The 20904-nt window shown below is 42.0% G+C and overlaps 1 protein-coding gene across 1 annotated transcript in view; it reads right to left on the bottom strand.

Moving 5' to 3' along the window:
• LOC306759467 (tensin-3-like) overlaps positions 1-20904 on the bottom strand; it is a gene marked incomplete at its 5' end in the record, with an annotated part of 57205 nt that overhangs the window by 7876 nt on the left and 28425 nt on the right. Inside the window, 6 exons of the mRNA XM_079245133.1 lie at positions 208-285; positions 576-668; positions 826-957; positions 1105-1188; positions 3864-4321; positions 4825-4981. Coding sequence (XP_079101259.1) covers positions 208-285; positions 576-668; positions 826-957; positions 1105-1188; positions 3864-4321; positions 4825-4981 — 1002 coding nt within the window. The remainder of the gene's footprint in view (positions 1-207; positions 286-575; positions 669-825; positions 958-1104; positions 1189-3863; positions 4322-4824; positions 4982-20904) is intronic.

The following is a 20904-nucleotide window of genomic DNA, read 5'->3' as shown; positions in this document are numbered from 1 at the left end:
AAATGTTTTCCATTTTAGGAAACACTGCTGCTTCCATATGAAGGAACACGTCTGGAAGTAAACAATTCCTCACATAACGCTGCAGATTTTTGGAGCATGCTTTGGTTTGGAAACGTGGTGCATTCAGAGGATTTCAGGTGCTCGTTACATTCCCAGCTTTATTAAACAAGCCATTCATTGACAAACTGTGACACAGATGGTGTTTACCTCTGTCAGGCAGGATTAGTTTACAGGGCAGAGCCAGAGGGGTGATGGAGTGCTGACACACCAGAGCTGTGAGACTTCCTGTCAGGAGAAGAGAAGTATTGTCAGGAAGCAAATCAGCTGCTGCGCCTTGTTAAAACATCCTGCAGAGGGTGGCAGAGATCCCTCAAACAACTGTCCTGTGGTTGTGCTTTGTGGAGCCTCAGAGACCACCATGGTGGAGCATTAAGGGATCATTTTTAGGAAGCAGATTAAAAAAGGTACCTCCTTTTGTCATTTCCATGGATGTTACAGGATACATAAACATTCTGGATCTTTGAAAATGAGAGAAAAAAAGTAGAAACTAATCCCTCACAGAGGAGGATTCTCACCGAAGTACGGCTCGTTGGGGCAGCCTTTCAGTCGAACTCCTTTCTGTGTGCATTCTATCAGGAAGTGTCTCACCAGCTCGTTTGACAAATCAACTGCAGGAATGTCAATAAAAGCAAACATTTCAGCCCAACATATTCACCTGACAAGCAAAAGGATTAATATGAGGAAGCAAACAGCTCAGAAAGTGTGAAAAACTTCAACTTAACATCAAGAAATTCATTAGTTTCAGTAGTTTCTGCATCCACCGACCTTTTTTACTCTGCTGCAGGACGGACGGAGGAGGCGTGGCCACCTTCATGGCCAATCCGTACGCCCCTCGAAAGGAGTGGCTGTCTCTGACGATGAACGAGCCCGGCTCTTTGTCCTTTAACACGGCGATGGCTGCTCAGGGGGTCAGCAGATGGAGGAAGCAGAGATAAGCTAAAGTTAGAAACAAATCCCGACTGCGTGCAGGGAAAACTTTGCATCAGGGTGCAGTATCTGCTCACAAGGAGCCGCCAGGCTCTGTGCTCCAAGGCCAATATTTACCTTGGTCTCTGGAAATGTCAGGCTTGTACCAGAACTTAGATGTGTCCTGAACAAACTTCACAGTGTCCTGCTTACTGCCAGAGTCTGCAACACACAGATGGAAGCTCTCTGTTAGCCTGCAGGATCATATTCCCATGAAGCCAGTTGAACTCTGCATCTGTTGCTTCATTTTGCTTTGTGGTTAAAGCTGCCACAATGCAATGGCAGCAACTGTCTCCCTGCAGTCCCAGACCTTGGGTTCATTGTTTCTTTAATGCATCTCATTTCTTCCAGCTGCATCGTGCTGCAGCAGCCTCTGCCAGTGGTGTAGGCCAGGGTATACGCAGGTATACGGAGTATACCCACTTCTTTTTCAATCAGCACCGAGTATACCCACTTCTAAACCCCTGTGATGCTGCTTTTACAATTACAAACATCCTGACACAGATATCTACGTGGTCCAGCAGCTGAGCTAATGTTACTGGTGCAGTTAGACATCAGCTGTGTTAACTTTAGACATAATAAAGATATATGTATATATGTCTATTACTAGCCTGTCTCTCACTGGCCCACTGACCCAAGACCAGCGAGAGAGACGGCTAATAGACATAAATATATATATATATATATATATATATATATATATATATATATATATATATATATATATATCTTTATTATGTCTGAAGTTAACAGGGTGACCCTGGTTTAGTCATTTCAGAACCCTTCTTCCCTGAAAGCGAAGAGCAGAAATGATACTGAGTTAATCTACTGATGGGTGTAGACGAGAAGTCTTAGACGTCACTTTTCCTGAAACGTTTTTCTAGGCTACTTTTTGTCTGTTTTTAAAAAAAAAAAAAAAAAAGGGTGGAAAAACTGAGAGTATACCCACTTCACGAGGGACCACTACACCACTGGCCTCTGCAGTCAAGTGGATATATTTAAAAAAAAAAAAAAAAAAAAAAGCAGCTTTGCAACTATTTATTGTAACTGTCTGACTTTGTTGCAGCTTAACGTGACAAACAGCAACACCAGATGGGACGTTTGGGACATTAGAGAAGCGCTGACTGTAGAAATAAAGGAGGAAAATGAGGCCTGATTTTAACACCTTTTGCTTTTGAATCTTGCTGAAGATGTTACAGATGTTTCATCTCTGATTTTATTCCTTTTGACCCTTCATGGTCAGAGCATAGCGACTTCCTCCCAGCCGAGTATAACGGCTTTATGTCAAGAGGTTTCTGCTTCTGAGTCATCTGGCATGGAGGGGTTTTTAGAACAATAAAGGCAAAACCATCAGCTTCCACCTGCTGAGGTCATTTTAGGGTCATTATTCTGCTGTAGAAGCTGACACTCATTTATTATATTCCTCTTAATCTCAAATGGTTTGATGCTTGCCTGCAGAAAAGCAGTTTATAGCCGTCTCCACCACTGATCCACTCATTTTCTAACAAAAATGCTTCTCATTGTCATAAAAAAGAATCCAACAAATATTTTTATCAGACCACAGAATTTGTTTCTAGATATTTAGTAGCAGCTGAGGATGCATAAAAACTCCTCCATGAAGGTCACATTATGCTGCACAACACAACGATGCAGCATCCCTCTCTGCACCCGACAGATCGAACAACATCTCTGCTTGGTCTCCAAACGTCCCTGCTGGTTGCTGGTGAGGTCTGAGACATAGATCAGAGCTTCAACCTGTTTCCAACACACTCGCCGTGCTTAATATGATGAAAAGAAGGTTTTATCTATGTTTTATTTGCTTTAAGATTGTGGGGAAAGCTGTTGAATTTATAAATCAACAAAACCGAAGAGATGAGGCAACATGATGTGTTGTAACAACAGGAGGAGGGAATGGAAAGCAAAACAAAGCAGAAGGTTTAAGAAGAGCTGCATGGTGGCGTAGTGGTTACAGCAAAAAAGGGTCACTGGTTTGATCCTTTGCTGGGAGGAGGGGGGCTTTCTGTGTGGTGTCTACATGTTCTCCACTGTATGCATGTTCTCTGGGTTCTGCAGCTTCCTCCCACCGTCCAGAGACATGCACGTTAGGTTAACTGGTTACTCTAAACTGTCCCTAGGAGTGAGCATGAAGGGTTGTCTGTCTCTCTGTGTGGCCCTGCGATGGACTACTGGGATAAGCTCCAGCTTCCCGCGACCCCTAATCAGAAAGAGCGGTTTGGAAAATGACTGAATGAATGAAGGTTTAAGGAAATGATGCATAATAAACAACAAACACATGAACTGTTCATAGAATGACAAAAAATAAAAATAAAAACTTAAAAATCAACAAAAGGTTAAAAGTAAGTTGAGCTGTAACTTAATGTCTTTTGTTTAGTTCAGCTTTAACTCACACTTTGGGAGTTTTGTACGTTTTTGTTGCAGAGAAATTTTTCTTTAATTCGATTTGACCCTAAAAGGGACAAAACTTTGATCCATTTGAGAATCTTTTCCAGAAGATTTTAAGCTTAAGCGAGTAAATGTCCCCTGCTGCCAGAGGATCATGGAGGAGTTGCAGTGGAGCTTGGTTTACGTGATAAATAAAATGCAACATGCAGAACCATAAATGATGACTGGATCTGTCCACAGTCGGTCCTCCAGGGCCGCTGTCCTGCAGGTTTTCCATATGTCCCTTTTCCAACACACCTGGCTCACATTAATCAGATCCAATGAAGTTCTGCATGGTGAGTTAGGTCTGTTGGAGCAGGGATACATGGAAAACCTGCAGGATTGTGGCCCTCGAGGACTGAAGATCTGATCATCAATGCACGCTAACAGCATACCTGCTCCGGGTGACGTGGCCCCACTGAGTCCTCTGAAGGGGTCAGGGGTCATGGAGGAGGAGAAGGGGATGCTGAGGCTGCTGCCGCTGTGGGGGCTGGAGAACCCGCTCAGAGACGGCGAGCGTGAGCCCGCCTCGCCCACCTCGCATCCTCTTCTCTTCCCAGGCAGCAGCGGCGTGAGGCTCTCGTCTCCCCCGATGTTCAGCCTCCCGAGACCTTCTACGGCCTCCAGCAGGCTGTGCTCCAAGCTGCCATTTCCCAGCAACAACAGCGAAGACAAGTCTGCGCTGTCTGCCCCTCCTCGGACCCCCAGACTCCCTCCCAGGCTTTTCAGAGCTTCTCGGGGAGAGCTGTGGGCATTGGGAGTGCTATGGGGGAGAGGAGGCGAGGGCTGGGGAGGATACGGGGAGTTCAGGGAGTTTGGAGTTTGGTGGTGCCACACGGGAGGCGGAGTGGAGCTGCAGGCAGGATGGAAAATGGAGAAGAAGAATGAAAATATAACAAACATGAAGATAAAAAGCGTTTTCAGAGAACAAATAAAACTAAATATTTCTCTTCAGGATGATGTGATGATTTCACTGCTCTGAAATATCCCTCCAAGGCCTCGGCGTGCATCGCTGCAGGTTGCCTGGAAGAGGATTCTGAGCAGGCAGAGATGTGTGAAGAGGGATGCGTCTACAGGAGGAATGCATCGGCATCAGGAAACAGTGCTGGAGCCACAGACGTGTGCTGAAAGGTCTGCGATGTGGATGTAAAGGCGACACCATTTTCCCACCTGGTGCTTCATCAGAGACCAGCTTCGAGCAGCAGCTCAAACTGAACGCTGGTGCAGCTCGTTCACTGTTCACTCACAAGTTCCCCTGTTTTTACAACCCAATTTTCTGCCACATTTTGCATTTTCAGTCGTTTTTCTTCTAATACCTGCAGGTTTCAGTGTGTTTCTGCGTGACTTTGCGTGTACCTGTCTGTGTGTGGGAGTGGGCTGCCGGATGACACCGAGCACATGGAGCCAAAGATCCGCTGACAGGAAGCAGGAGTGGCGGGTACGTCTGATCTGAACAGCTCTCCGTCCGTGGAGTCGCCGGCATGATTCATGCTTTCCAGGAAACTCCGGGATTCTGGCAGAAAAAGAGGGAAACGACCGTCAGGAACATGTCTCCAAATCCAAAAGTAAACAGATGTTCTGTAACGTCTCCCAGGATGTGACACCATTCCATAAAGTTTATAATGGCTGCCTGGCCATGACTAACTGGCATTTATGTTTGCCTTGCTCGGGACCCTACCCTTGTTTGGATTACAGAGGGAAAAGGTTGAAACATACCTGCTGTCTTTAACAGGTTTGTTCCTTTTCTCTCCACAGAGTTAAAACCAGCAGCAAGTGAAATTAATTCCAGTTTCTCCCAACAAGCAGCAACAAAAACCACATTTAAGGGCTGAAACGTTCCAGTCCTGCTCACAGATTTCTGTGTAAATATAACGTACATGAACATGTACATTCAGTAAGTTGATATTTGTCGGAGTGATTGCCTCAACGTGAAATCCTGATGTCCTAAAAAACGCAGCGTGTCATTCAGAAAAAACGAGGACGGGCCTCCTCCGGCCTCAGACGGGACTGTGAGGTATGATGAGTCACCCTGAAAACAGTCAATCATTATAAAGAGCTCGTTGTTCAGCCTGCTGAGCCCCCCGCGCCCCCACTCCTCCCTCTTTCCCTCCATGCAAGCGACACCAAGTGCAGGAATTTGGACTGAGCTGCTAGCTTTGTTTACAGTTATTCTGGACAAGTAACATCATTTCAATGAATTATATAATCACACATGCATCATAAAATGAGGAAATTCAAACAAACTATCAATATTTATTGTACGTGTAACAATAAGTTGTGGGGAAAATACTTGTTCAGGAAGGTCTGGGCATATTTCCATTTATACCATTTTCTGGAAAATAAATGATGAAAACTAAAGCCAGAAAACAGCCTAAAACTGTGAGACTGAAACCTGCAAATCACAGCTTTCATGTTGTTTTTAGGTTTAAAATGAAGATTCTTAAATAGACCTGTGTATATGTTAATCCAAATCCTCCAAATTTGACTGTGTTAGCGATATTTTAATCATCTTAATTAGAAGCAAATTCATGAAAATATTTAAAGCACTAAATTCAAACTGAGCTGATGACAAGGCCTGTCAGTATTAGCCAATCGTGTGGCCTCATGCTCGGTGCATGAGCCATGTTTTTGTCCTAGGATGGCACGAGGGGTCGACCCGGCCGCGGATGGGAAGATTTCCTTCCACGCTGCTGGAATGCTTCGCTTTAAGATGCCTTTCTCACACACATTTCTACTGCCGCCAACATTTTCTACGCTGGATCGGATGTCTGGAAGTCTGAATGCCACGCCGGGGTTTGGCATGTTTTTCATGTTTAGTCAAGTTCTTAGCTCAAAACTTTTGTCACTTTGTTTATTCTATACTCAAACATTTTATTTCAGTTTACTGGTTTATTACAGCTCTCTTAAGGCAAAGGTAATAAAATAAAAAAATAACATCACAGAGGGAAGATTTAAGTGTGGACAGGCGAGGACCCAAATGCAGGTGCCAGGCTGCAGAGTGAAAATCTAAATTATTTTAACTAACACACACTGTGAGCAAAGATGCTGCTGGAGCAGGTTGTACAAGAAAAACACTAAAAATAGAGCTAAAAATGGAGACAAACAGGAAAGAAGGATGGTATGTACAGAATCTTGCAGTGCATGAGGTGAGGAGGAGACTGGAAGGCTAATGGACAGTGAGGAGGAGGATGGTAGGCAGGGAGGAAGACAACTGGAGAGCTCAGAGAAAATAATAATAACTAAAAGTAAAAACAACAGATGATGGATTCAGCTGAAGCAAGAAAAGAACAGAAATGTTTTTACTAAGACGTTTCAATATGAAGTTTAAACAAACAATAATCCTTCACCTTTATAATCCGACTCAAGAAAAGAATTGTAATTTTTTTTTTAAACGAAGCTTTAATTATAAAATTAGTTTGTGTATAATTACCACTGAATACTTTGTGATTTTTACATTATTGTAGTGCAAAAGGTGTCCACCAGGGGGCAGAAGACAAGTATCAGATTATGTACAACAGAGTTTTGAGCAAAGTTTTTACCCTAAAGTTCTGAAAAAGGTCTCAGAAACTATATTTGCATCCAGAACTGGTCCTCGAGAGCCACCGTCCTGCAAGTTTTAGATTTTTCCCTGCTCAAATTAGGGTTGCCACCTTTCAGAAATTTAAATAAAGGACGTTCACCACAGCCCCAATGCAGGCAAGTGGGGCGTCCACAGTAGTGGTATGTCTTGTGCTAGTGTCTTAAGTAGCCTAAAGGAGTGATGAAGTAACCAATTAATCAAACTTGAATATCGAAATGCCTTATACACTTCCTGTTGTGCTAAATTGTTGGAGTTTTGCTAATTAGGAGACATAAAGCTGTAATTACAAGGATCTCTACTATGTGTTTAGAGTGTGCAACATTGAACTATACAAACAGTAACACCTGTGTGGTTTTACCTGCATACATTTTGACTTATAAACACCATCACTGACGCTGTAGCCGCGTCTCTTCCCTCTCACGTCTGTTTTGTACCATTTTTGATTTTGAGGCCTTGGAGTAATAACTAGGAGCTACTGCAGACATTTTTTTCATGTCTGTCTCTAGGCAACCGTGACTGTCCAACATGCAGACACACAGGACAGGAGGCGTGGACCTGCGCAGATTCTGCCGACTGCTGGATTTTCTGTGTTTTATTTAGCTAATTATTCTTAGATTGAGTGTTGATGTGTGGCCGACATGTGTAGGCGGTTAGAAAGTTGTGAAAAAAACGGAACAAAGTGCGTCCCGTATTGGTTCAATCCAGGACGCAACAATTGTCTGTCAATTAAAGGACAATTCTGTATTTTACGGGACAGGTGTCAACCTTAGTTTGAATGGACTCTTAACAGCTTGTGGTGAAGTTCTGCCCAATCTGGATCAGGTGTGTTGAAGCAGGAAACACCTAAAACCTGCGGGACGGTGGCCCCAAATGGACAATTCTAGACATCTTTGCTTTGTATTAAAGGAAGGAAATCAGTGATTATTCTTAAATAAAATCTATTATGAGGAGAAGAAGAATAAAATGGCAAAAGGTTATGAAAAATAAAACATTTTAAAATTATTTTATTTCAGCTGTGCTGGAACATACAGTAAGGCTGAATGAGAAGGGAAGAAAAATATCCTGGAAAACTCTTGTTACATTCCAGCGGAGTCGCTTCACCTCTGTGAGGTTAAAGTTCGGGCGAGCGGCGCAGGTTTAGATGTGGTCTGCCTCTAATTAGGCATCCCATCGCTGACAGCTCACACACAGAGATGAACAGAAGCTCAGATAACCACTAACAAGAAGCAAAGCTGACGAGGACGGAAGGATTCCTCAAACATTCCCACAGTCGCTGTCAGTTTTCTCTCCTGGGATTTTTCCCAGAAAGCAGCGAGGCTTTGTCCCGGTATTCCCACGGATGAGTCTCCTCACTGCGCTTCGGCTCAGCTGGCTGATTAAAGACTGGCAAACGCTGACCTGCACATGACATCTCCACAGGTCCATATCACGCCGTCACAGATGTTTCTCTGTCTGTATGCGTGTTATTTAACTCCCAGAACTCGACATGCGTTATTCACCAGTTCATCTGGAGCTAAAAGTCCGTTTTCTGTGAAAAAGTCATGTAAACACAATTTACAGCTTTTCATCTTGTCTTTTCCTTATAAATGAGGAAATAAAATGTTTCCAGTATGTTTCTGCCTTCCTTCCTGTCAGTTTAGTACTGGAGCATCAGGTCATGGTGGTTCAGAGCAGTAAGTAAGAGGAGTCTTGTTACCAACAACAGAAACAACTTTTCTAAACCTGAACCTCGTCAACCTAGTCGAACCTCATCAACCTAGTTGAACCTAGTTGAGGCAGATGGCTGCCCTCCCTGACCCGGGTTCTGCCGGAGGTTTTCTTCCTGTTAAAGGGGAGTTTTTTCCTTCCCACTGTCGCCATGTGCAGCTCAGGATGGGGGAGTGGATCCAAGTCATGATGTGATGCAATCAGTTGGTTTCTGTTATAGGATATGTATGAATTGGCTGTAATGATGTGTATGTAAAGTGTCCTGTGACAACATTGTTGTGAAGTGGTGCTATACAAAAAAAGTTGAATTGAATTCTAAACTTTTGTTTTCTAGCAACCTTGCAGCTTGTAAAGTTAAAGACGGTGTGGATACGGTGCAGAAACGGCATGAAGGTGCCGTGACTTCACAAACTTGATGAGAAAAGATGAGTCCGTGTCTCTGAAATCTTGAAGGAATGTGGAACAAAAGCAGCGAAGAAAAGCAGAACATCTGTGCACAGGTCAGGACACGCTGTTGTGTGTCCAGAGGATCACATCTGTCATTAGAAACGGCGAAGATTCACACAGAAAGAAAATACCACCAGTGGTGGGCGTACTCCGTCCCCACGGACCTCATTTACAGTTTAATCAGTTCCTGCAAACCAGCTTCAGTCTGTCTGTTCCAGAGAAAAGTTTTTATACGGCAGCAATGTGGAGGACTAGTTAAAGTTATGCTAAAACATTTAAATTCGTTTTCAAATTATTATAAAATTTTGATTTTAAAATTTAAATCAAAATCGGGTCTGCCCCGTGACCCGACCCCGGATAAGTGGCATGAAGATGGATGGATGGATTTTAAAATTAAATTAAAATTTAATTTAATCTAAATGGCAAACTGTACAAATATAAAACTCTCAGGATCTGAGGAAAAACGACGTTTCTTAAGAAGAATAAATCACATTTTTCCATGTGGTATTTATTGAAAGAAACGGTTTTCTGTTCTGTGATATTTTTACATGTTTCAGCTTCAACTCTTCGGGTTTTTTGGTTCATTCATAGCATCAGAAAACCGCATCATAAGCTAAGACTGGAAAAGCCTTTCTCTTTAACATCCAGAGAAACACTTTAAATCAACGTGATAACCATGTTAACAAGAGTTGACCTTTTCACTCAACTCTTTAAAAACAAAGGATTTTTTTTCTGAATAATGTGAAACATGATTCATTTAAAATTTTAATTGTTCAGTTTCATCTCTGCAACATCTGTATTTTTCTGGTTTGATTGTTCCAGATGGATTAATTTAACTTACCTGAACTTTTATCTGTTATCTAGTCTTCTGATTGTCCTTTTTTAGTTTTATTTTAACTTAAAAATTCCTCCAAACTCCACGTTTAACAGAAGGAACAGTGTATTTTGACATTTTTAGGTAATCCTATTTAATCATTTATTTATTAATATATTTATTGTGCTTTCTTCATTCCGAGCACAAAGCTTCTTCAGTTTACAGTCCAACAAAGTCAAACCTTTTCCAGACTCATGAGGGCATGTCTGCCAACCTCCCAGAGCAACACCCGAACCCATAACACACACACACGCGTACACACACATGCATGCTTTTCCGATCCCAGAGAGTGATGGCTGCATGGCTCAGACTGTTTCTGTGCATACCTTCATGTGTTGTATGGAGATAAATCCCATTAATCAATGAGAGTGCAGTGAGGTTATCTGGATAAATTCTCCAGCTTGGACTCTGCGTCTCGGTGAATAAACAGGACGTTATGAAGAGAAACAGATTTTTAAAAAAAAAAAAAAAAACTCAAAACTGTGAAGCAGTCACTTGTTTTATCTGACAAAGAAACATTTTGTCTCGTTTAGCATCAGGACAGAAAGCTGAGCCTGCACACATGCACAAACACGGTGATGCATGTGCAGCTACGCTGGACACACACCCTACAGACCGCAGGAATGTCAGCACACACACTCAGACCAAGCTGACACTGAACTTCTGTGGCATGAAACCGCTGTTCCCAGCCGTCACATGCTGCAGCCTCTCAGGGGGATGAAGGGAAGAGGAGGGAAACAAAGGAGGAGGAAGACACCTGCTGCTTCCCCTAAACCCGCCGGCACGCCTTGCAACCGAATCACGATCATGGAAATATAGTTTAGAGCAACGATTTAAGTCTTTACAGCAGACTGCAAAGCTGATCAACTCTGTTTGCACATGTTGAGTAAAAATTCTGCCATGATGGCTGCTGGGATGCTTCAAGCTCTTGTTTCCTGTTTACAAACAGCTGAGGGTGCGCGTGCAGCAGGAAGCCTGAAAACATGCTGCCACAGTTTACAGGCCTGCTCATGAAAGTCTAAAAAAAAACATCAAATTTTCCCACAAGGCCTTAAAGCAGACTGATAAAACACAGTTTAACGAGACAAAACACCACAATAAACACCTAATTTAATTTATTTACGCCTTTCATTCTGCTCGGAAAAATCACCAAAACCATCAAAAAAGTGGACGGGATGATTTCAGTTGCACTTTGAGTTTAGGAAAGATTTAAAGTGCTTCAAAAAAGTTTCCAAGACCAACTTTATTCACATGTTTTTCCACATTTGAGGTGAGTTAAACAGCTTAACTAAACCAAAAGTCTGCTCTGAGGGGACGTGCAGGTCTCACCCTATCAGAAGTGGATCAGCTGAAGGGGGGTGAGACTGATTGGTCAATCAATCTCTCCTCACACAGTAGCTCCTGCATCCCGCCGCTGGGAGGAGAAACTTGTAGGTGGTCATCTGTAAATCAGATTCCTCCGTCATGTGTTGTTGTTCAGAGCGACAGCTTTGTTGGCTCAGAGGGAGGGAACAAAGAACAACAGCAGCAAACAAAGACGCGTTTAATGAGAATGTCATCACCCGGGGAGTTATTGGCATCCAAAGTATCCTGATTACATGTAAATGATGTGATGAGTTGCAGTTGGACACACGGCCATGGTTCCACCGGCGGGATCGATTCCAGTTAGCAGAACAAACTCAAACTGTTTTTCATGCTTTAGTGAAAAACATTGTGATGCTTGATCACATTTTTCAGCTGAAGTTTACTTCCTCAGATTCCCCATCTGGAGAAGTGGTAGCTACGTTTACATGGAGCCAAATATACCGTTTGCAATGCCAGAATGAAAATACACCTCAATCCAAGTGAAAAGTGTCATCCTAAAAGGATTTTCATTGTTTCACATGGTGGAATATTCCTTTTCCCAAACCGATGGTGGCATCACCAGTAAACACTGAATCAGGAAGCTGTCAGGTTGTGTTCAGGTGGTAATTCCTGGTCCAGAAAGTAAAAGTCCAGTCCGGCAGCTGTTCCGACCAGTCACAAAACCAGCTGAATTTAATGAGCTGAGTTTATTTTCCAGGTAAACGAGCCTGTTAGTGAAAACACCTGTTCTAAATGTACAGGTAGGTCCAAAAACACGGCAGGACTTTTACTTTCTGGACCAGGAATTGCCTCCTCTGGTCAGAGCACATGAGAAGCTGCTGCTTGAAAGTTCTGCATAACCTGCAACTACTGTGAGCAGCACTTTTCAGACCTCCATCTATGATGTAAAATCTGTCTGCGCATGTCAGACAGCTCCCACCAGATCAGAACAGATTAGTTCCCATCGAAACCTGAAATCAGGATGATTTAAAACCGAACGGGGTTAAAAGTCTCCATGAAAACGGGTTAGTAGGTTTATCATGTCATTGTGCTGTGGGACACGTCTGTTCTTCTACTACTGCCTCCCAAATTAGATCTGTTGGGGTGTAAACAGTTTGTTATGGATTGTTTTAGTGTAAATCTAATCATGAGACTGTGCACGAAGGCCTGTGAGTTACCATCTTTCTGCTCCATCGTCATTAGACCAAATATCTTTGTCAGTAAAAATAAAATGAAAGAATATCTAAACATCTTCCAGTCTCTCATCTTTAATAGCAATGCAGTGATGGTTGCTAACGGTTGGGAAGTGAGGAGGAAACAAGACTGAAACGATGATGCATCAGCAGCATGTAATGTTTTATGTAACCTGTTGCACAGAAAAACAACCATATAAAAGTAAGAACGATGACCACGGCGGGCAGCGAGTGTGCCGAGTGAACCCACCGAACCGCTGCAGTAAAAACACTCATTTATCTTTTTTAATCAGTGTGTCTTCACAACAAAGGATGCTCACACTCGTGTTTATTCAGACATCCAAGTAGCTCTCAGTGACAGCCTGTTTACCACTTCATCTGCAGGATTAAGAGTGAGAAAAAACAGCAACCATGATGGAGATCAGACGGCTGGAACGATTATGTAATCATACAACACTCATTCAGGTTTGCTGCTTCCTGCTAAGAATTCTGCAATGTCCATCATTGTCAATAAATACACTGCGTCCTAAACAGAAGAAACTAACCTGGCCTCCAAAGAGATACCACAAGGCATCATGCAAGGAACACTAAAGCTCCTGCCTCGATAAAACTCTACTAATCTTTGAAACTGTCTATCATGGAAGTAACCAGGTGTCTTTAAAGTAGCATCATGCAGCTTTCTGACCTTAAAAACATGCATTTCTGAGTCGTTTTTATGGTAAAGTGACGTTTAATATGAAGATTCCTGGAGCTGTTGTTGCCCAGCAACATCCAGAGCCTGAGAAAGTTCACCTTCTAGGATGCTGCGTTGTGTTTCAGCTGACAGACATCACATGTCAGTGAGTGCATATAGATGCCATTAGGGGGCCCTCCATGATAAAATCTGCCAACGTTCAGCAGTGCATCTTTAAGAGCAAGCGTGTTTTTACTTCATGGTTCCCTCCTTCAGCATCTTCCTCCAGGTCCTCTTACAGCGGGGGAGTCCAGAGCGCAGCTTAACCAGATTAATGGCTCGAAACTTGATGACAAGCTGTTGAGGAGAGTCATTTTATTTGAATCAGGTGTGTTGGAGCAGGGAGCATCTAAAACTGTGGCCCTGGAGGAGATAAGCTGGACACCCCCGCCTTAGGGCCCGTTCACATCAGCCTCTTTGATTCAAATCCGAGTCCGTTTGCTTGGAAAGTCGCTTCGTTTGGGGAAATGTCAACGCGCCAAACAAATTCTGATTCGGACCAAAGACGGACTCGCCACGCCTACAAACACAGGTCTCAGTCCAAGCAGACCAAATACAGGTAGCGGACTACAAAAACAAGTCGTAGCATTGCATTGTGGGTAAATCCATAGCGATGGCGTTAAGGGTCCTCTGCTTCGTCTGGTGTTCATACTGCGTCCATTGTTGCAGTGGATTTCTGCAGTATACTTGCATAAGACACAATAAAAACCCAAAACAGCCATAGTTTGGTCTCCATGTTTAACTGGCAGGTGGAGGAAACAGACTTTTTCTTCTTCACGCCAGTCTGGTCCTCTCTTCTGCTAAATACCAGTGCAGCGCCACCTCTGGTTGGAATGGGGAGATATTATTCTAATGGTTTTTCTGGTTTGACCAAAGAGCAGCGTGAACACAATCTCGGTCCACATGGATACACCCCCCTACAACTGATTTGAGTCCCCAATCGGACTGTGTCTAGCGGACTATCCTGAGATGAACACCAGCTTCTCCCAGTTGGAGGATATAATCTTTCCAGAGAGTTTTAAACGGGCCCCAGGGGTTAATAAGTCCACAAAGTGATATCCCGAGGAGACATCTCATAGCATCCAAACTGCTTCCCCTCTAAGTGGAGGAGCTGTCCGTCTAATCTCAGCTCATTTTTACGGATTATCCTGGCTGGGAGCTTGTTGTTTTGGTCATCAGGTGAGGTAGACTCCTGACTGAGAGCTTTGACTTCCTCGCTTGGCTTCCTGTCACCACTAAGATACAGAACATCAGCCGCATCTCTGCAGCCAGACTGCTGATGTATGGAGCAGATGTACCAGGCACCGTTACATCATCAGAGAGGGACAATAAGAGTTCTGCTGAATCTCTAACAAGCTGCTTCTGTGGCAACACAGATGAGTTGTTTACTAATGCTCTGGAGCAAAAAGAAATCTGTTTTTCCTTCTTTCCATTCAGCTAAACTCTCCCGTCAGTCCAACATTTTTAATCCAACTTTCCTCTGAATTTCCTGCATTCCTGCACAAATCAAATGTCTCCCACATAGAAGACATCCATACAGTGACACTGAAATGCTTTTGTCAATCCAAACATTTTCAACCTACTCACAACTCTGCACACAAAGTCTGCTTGTGTTCATGGCTGCGGATATTTTATGACAGATTAATCTACCATTGAGTCCTGAGAAACTGATCTTTTTTTCTGCAGAGAAGGAAAACTTCCCACTGCACCTGAGAATGACCCTGACTTTGGTGAACATAATGTCACTGCAAGACCCTCTGAAGGAAACCTGATAAATGCTAGGTATTATTTTAAAAAATGACTCAGATTCATCCAGTTTCAGCCATTAACCTCAAAAGAAGATGAAAACAAACTTCATGACATCTTGAGGAAGCCTCTACAGCAACAAGCAGCAACGCAAACAACAAAAGACTTTTTCAATGCAATCAAGGTCAGTGGAGCAGAAAAAGGGGGAAAGCAGCCTCTCCGTTCACCACCAATACATCAGGCTTCCACGACTGCATCATGGAAGCCAAAAAAAGCCTTTAACAGGATGAGATCATGAAAGCAGCAATGGAACAAACCACATCACCATCCCTGCCACTCTGAGAGGCTGCAGACGCTGCTGTTTGGGGCTAAACGTTGTTTGGGGTTTTCTTTATGTATACATGCACAGAAAGAGCCAGAGATGCTTCAGAGGAGGTGGATGGATGTTTGGGAGGGAGAAAGAATCCAGAAACTGTCTGGAAACATCAGACAGCTGAGCAGAGAGGATGTGTCATAAATGAGCAGAAAAGGGGAGATGAAAAAAGAGGGAAATTCAGATTAATCGTTGGTTTTAGTGGCTTTTCACACACGTGGCGACAAACCCTCGTGCATGTACGTACCGAGAGATGCGGTCATGATGGGAGCACCCTCAGAAATGATCCCGTTATTTGTCGGTTGGTTACTGTTTTCTCCAAAGCCTCCAGGGTCTCTCACCTTCCTGCTCTAAAGAATCTGCAACTCTTTCTGCTGCCTTCCAGCGTGAATGAAACCCTCCCTGTTACCAGGACCCTCCTCCTCCTCCTCCTCCTCCTCCTCCTCCTCCTCCTCTTTGCCTCTTTCACTTCTGTCTGAAAAGCGATCTGAGCCCCTCTCGCTGGAAGTTTTGTTTCAGGAGCTGGATAGTTTCACTGCCTCCAATCCGTCCCCAGATGGGAAAATAAGCTCCCCGTTTGTTCTTGGCTTGTTGTGACACCGCTCGACTTCTGAGTATGTATGGAGGGAGGGACAGAAGGAGGGAGGGAGGAGGTGTATGGAATTTCTTCCCTCTCTTCCCCCCCTCTCCTCCTCCTCCCCCTCCTCCTCCTCATGCTCGCTGACCACTGAGCATTGTTCCTACTGGGTCACTGCAAGCACTTTCACCCAATCAGAGTGGATTCCTGCAAGGTCAGAGGTGACATGTGGCCTTTTATGGACGAAGGCGAGCGATATGCGGTGGGGGCGGTTGAAGGGCCTCTGTGTCAAGGCCTGCATGTCCACTCCCACCATCTGCTCACCACAAACACAAGGGCATGCAGACACACTGACACTGTCTCCTGCCATGTGTCACGTCTAAGCACGTCATAAATAACACTGTGAAGCTCCTGCTGAACTGAATTATGTGGAGTTTACTTTAGTTTCAGGGGAAGCATGTGTCTTGTTTTATCCTCCCTGTCTCAGGAAATGAGCTGACATCCACATCAGCTCCGTACACCAGCGCTGCTTGTTTATCTGGTTACAGTTTTGGAATGGAAGTTGGAGACAGTAAATCGAAGAAAAAGTCTGGCATCCATCTTTTAACGCTCATCTATTGTGTTTCTGCTCATTTCTATCTAATTGCTCTTTATTCCCACTCATTTTGACGTGGCTGATGGTTTGATCTCATTAGCCCTGTTGCCACCAACTTGGACTGGTTCAGTAAATCCTGATCTTTGTTGCGTACCTTTACCTGTTAGCCGGCGTATCAGCTACGCAGTGCAGCATCACAGTGGCTCGATGTGTTGAATTTTCTTTCTTTCTATGTTTTGAATAAAACCAGTGTATATTTAACATATTTAAACATGATACTGTTCCCACTTTGTTCCTTTTGCCAAGTGGCACAACATCAGTGGACTGCAGTGTGTAAGCTCTACCCTTTAGAGCCGGATCGATAACATTGGGCCACATTGGGTTGAATATTCAGCTGCACTTCCCAGGTTTTGCCAGTGGAAATGTAAAATAAACGAAGCTGTTGATTTAAGGTAAATTTAAAAACAGGAAAAGGATCCATATTGATTAAGCAATATTAACATTTTCTTTCTTGCCACCTGCTTGATATTGTTTTTAGTCTTCTTTTTCTACACAAACTTTTTCTCTAAGCCTTTGAGGCATGGAGGCATCATCTCTGGAAGATGCTGCATTGTGTCTCATCAACATGTTGGAAGTGCAGGACTTCCATGGATCTGGCTTGTTCATATTGGGATCTTAGTGTCCTCATTACTTTCTCGTGTCCCTGAATCCAACTTTATGTCATGACGGAACATATTAAAGTCCCACTGGACTGTTTCAGATCTGCAGTCATGTAATAAAGGAGGGGAAACGTATGTTTGACTGTTTCCCCATCTCGCCTCTCTGCACAAATGCCTCTCACGTCTTTCCCTACAGTCAACTTTAGATGTATAAACAACCTTTTTGTTCTCCACCTGTGTTTATCTGTCAGCTATTAGTTAGAAAATAAAGGTAGTTTAAAGAGCATAAAGCATCTTAACATAAACATGTGAAGCTTTTGATAACAGCTTTCTACTGCTTCATATGTTCCAACCATCGAATGCAGACTTTTCCCCTCTTTCTGCCTTTCTTAGACATTCTCCTGACCTCTGACCTCTGAAGTTCAGACAGTCAAGTGTTGTCTGCGAACCATCTGCCTTTGCTAAACTTCAGCCAGTGTCTTCATCTACATTCCTTCAACTGAACCCTGCTTCCTCTGGCTGAGAGCGTCTGTACACCACTGTTTATTTTGATTCACTCATAAATATACAAAGGAAATGTCATTACGTAACATTTGAACTGTGGCTTTCACTGTGGTTTTACACAAGCTGAAATGTGGAGAGAACCCAAACTATTTCTTCAGTCTAAGACAACCTTCTTTAAACTTAAATGTAAAATCTATGCATCACTCTTACACAGCATTAATTTATTAGCATTAGCACTTTAGGTTTTATACCTTTATGGTTCACAATGTTTTGTCTCATTTTATTTTTAATTTAATTTAATTTAATTTAATTTAATTTAATTTAATTTAATTTAATTTAATTTAATTTAATTTAATTTAATTTTTCATTTTGTTTTGTTTTGTTTTGTTTTGTTTTTGGAGGGTGTTCACAATGTGTTCCAAATGTCTTATAAATCTGAATACTCTCGGTAATGTCATTACCAGGACAAACCTCTTGTCTAATGATCCCACTGCCCCAACTGGGAAAAAAAATCTACTCCAAAATAGTCCGTTTGTGAGAATAAATATGTCATATAAAACTATAAAATCACAAATTTATTGTAAAAATATTATAATATATTTATAAAAATATTCACTCAGAGAACACCAGACAATTTTGGCAATATTATTTTATATACCAACAATATTGATGTTAATTTTTTAAAATAATTTCACCATCACAATGTAATTATTGATAAAAACAACTCACTTTTATGTACACTAGAAATTCAATGAAGAAAACAAAGAGCTACAGGTGATGGTGCAGCCATGTTGAAATCAAGAATCTCAGGGTTTCATGAAGGTTACGAGTTCTCTTCAGAAAAATGAGATCACTTAATCATTTAGGGGGGAAAAAAAACCCTTTGGAAAGCCAGCAACATCGCTAGATAGCATAGCTTAGCATTTAGCAGCAAGAGAGAAGAAAGTTTTTTTTAGAGAAGGTGGTAAAAACCCAAACAGAACAGAGTTTTTAACCTGAACAGTTTTATAAAGACACATATGAAGTCTAGCCAATCAGCCCTTTTGCTAAGCTACTGGCTGTTTAAAAGATAGAATGACTTATTGTACATTTATTTCTACATTTGGATATATTTATAGTTATTTATTTTTTAAGAGTAATATTCAGGTAACGTACAAATAAATTGTAAATAGCATAAAAAAAATTTTTTTTAAAAAAGACTGTTTACAGCAGCAAACTGCCTGTTTAATTTCATGTAATTATTTTTTTTTATTCTTTCCTTTGGCTTTTCTACTTCAACATTACATATTTCTAAAGATTGATGTTTTCTTTAATCAGATGTTTATGGGTCATTTATAAATCTTTACTGAATTTAAAATGCAGCTTTTTCAGAGTAAAGCTTTCCAACAGCCAATAACAAAGTGTGAGCAAACCCTCATCATAACACACATACTGCCTTAAACATTAACTTTGATTGACTTTAATACTAACTAAACTTAAAAAAAGATTTTCTGTTTACACAAAATGCCTAACAATGAAATCCCATCATTCCTAGTGAGATCTGCTTTATGATAACGCTCTCAGACCTGCAGCTTTTTGTGGTGTGCAGCTGTTTTAGGCTGCCTCCTGCAGTCTGCAGCACAATGTCTCAAGTCAAATAATGACTAAAAATAAAGTCTGAATTATTTAATTGGATAATGTTCAGTCCAGAGTGTTGTCGTCTGCATTCATCGTGGGAAACAGGAAACTATTGTCTGACCCATTAAACAGAAGCAAGCGAAAGATATTTAGTGTCCTTTGTTAATTCTTCTGCCCATCCAGCCGAGAGAATCAGGTGTTTTTCTGTACACAAGTGATAACCTTTCTTTCTTCAGTTTTGTTCACCATTCTGCCGCCTCTCTGCTCTGACAAACATGTTTACAAAAAACAGGCAGAAATGCCGTTACAACTGATCCGTCAACAAAAAGCCAAATGCCACCTATAATACCACTGCTTTTGTTTAAAAATATTCAACCAAAAACAATGCTGATGTCGTACACACTGTAAATCCTTAAAACAAAAGTGCCCTTTTCATGGTATTTAAGCAGATTAATTAAGAATAGAGGAATAAACCCCTCATCTTTTCTCCATGTGCATCAACTTTACCTAAATCTGCACTTAAATATCAAGAAATACAAATTTCTATAAATTATAATCTTACTTGCCGATTGCTTTACTCTTAACAAGCCTGCATTATGATTTTACTGCATGTGAAAAGCTGTAGGACAAGCTTCAAAGTCCAAACCAAAGCGAGGTCCTCTCTTTCACAGAAAACACTGATGCTGCATTACCTGAAACAATCCATATGTAGTCCAGGACCTTATTTATCAGCTGTGTGGCACAGCATTTCCAGTATGGAATACGGAGTATGGAATTCTACCAGCCTGCACTTTTATATATGAATCTGTATAAATTCATGCAGGGCTCTGACTTTGTTTAGTCACTAAATTTAGTTGTAAAACAGCAAAATTTCAGATATCTTTGTTGCTGTTGCAGCTGACGGTCTCAACATTCTCATATGTTCTTTATCTTCTTGAAATAACAATTCCTCATTCAGTAATTATGTTTATTTTAATGTGTAGCCCAACTGGTGTCAAAAAAATAAAAACAGGCAATAATTTGAAAACTAATCATTGCAGATGAGGCATTAATAGAAGGTTGTGTAAACCAGTAGCTTCTCCACATTGAGCTAATAAACCGTCACTCAGGAAACAAGCTGATCTGCTTGGTGAGAACACAAAGTAATTTCTGATCAGATGATGCTTCCCAAAATATTTCCTGTTAGATGTTTGCTGTGATTTCATTAACTGCATAAAATCTAATGCAGTGTGTATCCATGAGGGGTTTAGGTCAATAGTGCCATCTAAATAACATACTGGCCATTTCCCTTTCATCACTGAGCTGGATAATAACATCTGTGTCGGATGCTGTGTTTTTTTTTTATAGCGCCCAAAATATATTTGGTTACCTTGGACAAATTAACACAAAATTGCATCTGCAGTTATGGTGACGATGTGTGTCCGTTCTGTCCACCGACACGTGCAGATGGATCAGTCTGTGTAATCTAACAGTTTGGTGGGGAACGA

Source organism: Telmatherina bonti, assembly GCF_933228915.1.
Source record: "Telmatherina bonti genome assembly, chromosome: 8".
NCBI lineage: Eukaryota > Metazoa > Chordata > Actinopteri > Atheriniformes > Telmatherinidae > Telmatherina > Telmatherina bonti.
The sequence above is the reverse complement of the archived record's forward strand: the minus strand, read 5'-3'. Positions and strand labels throughout refer to the sequence as shown.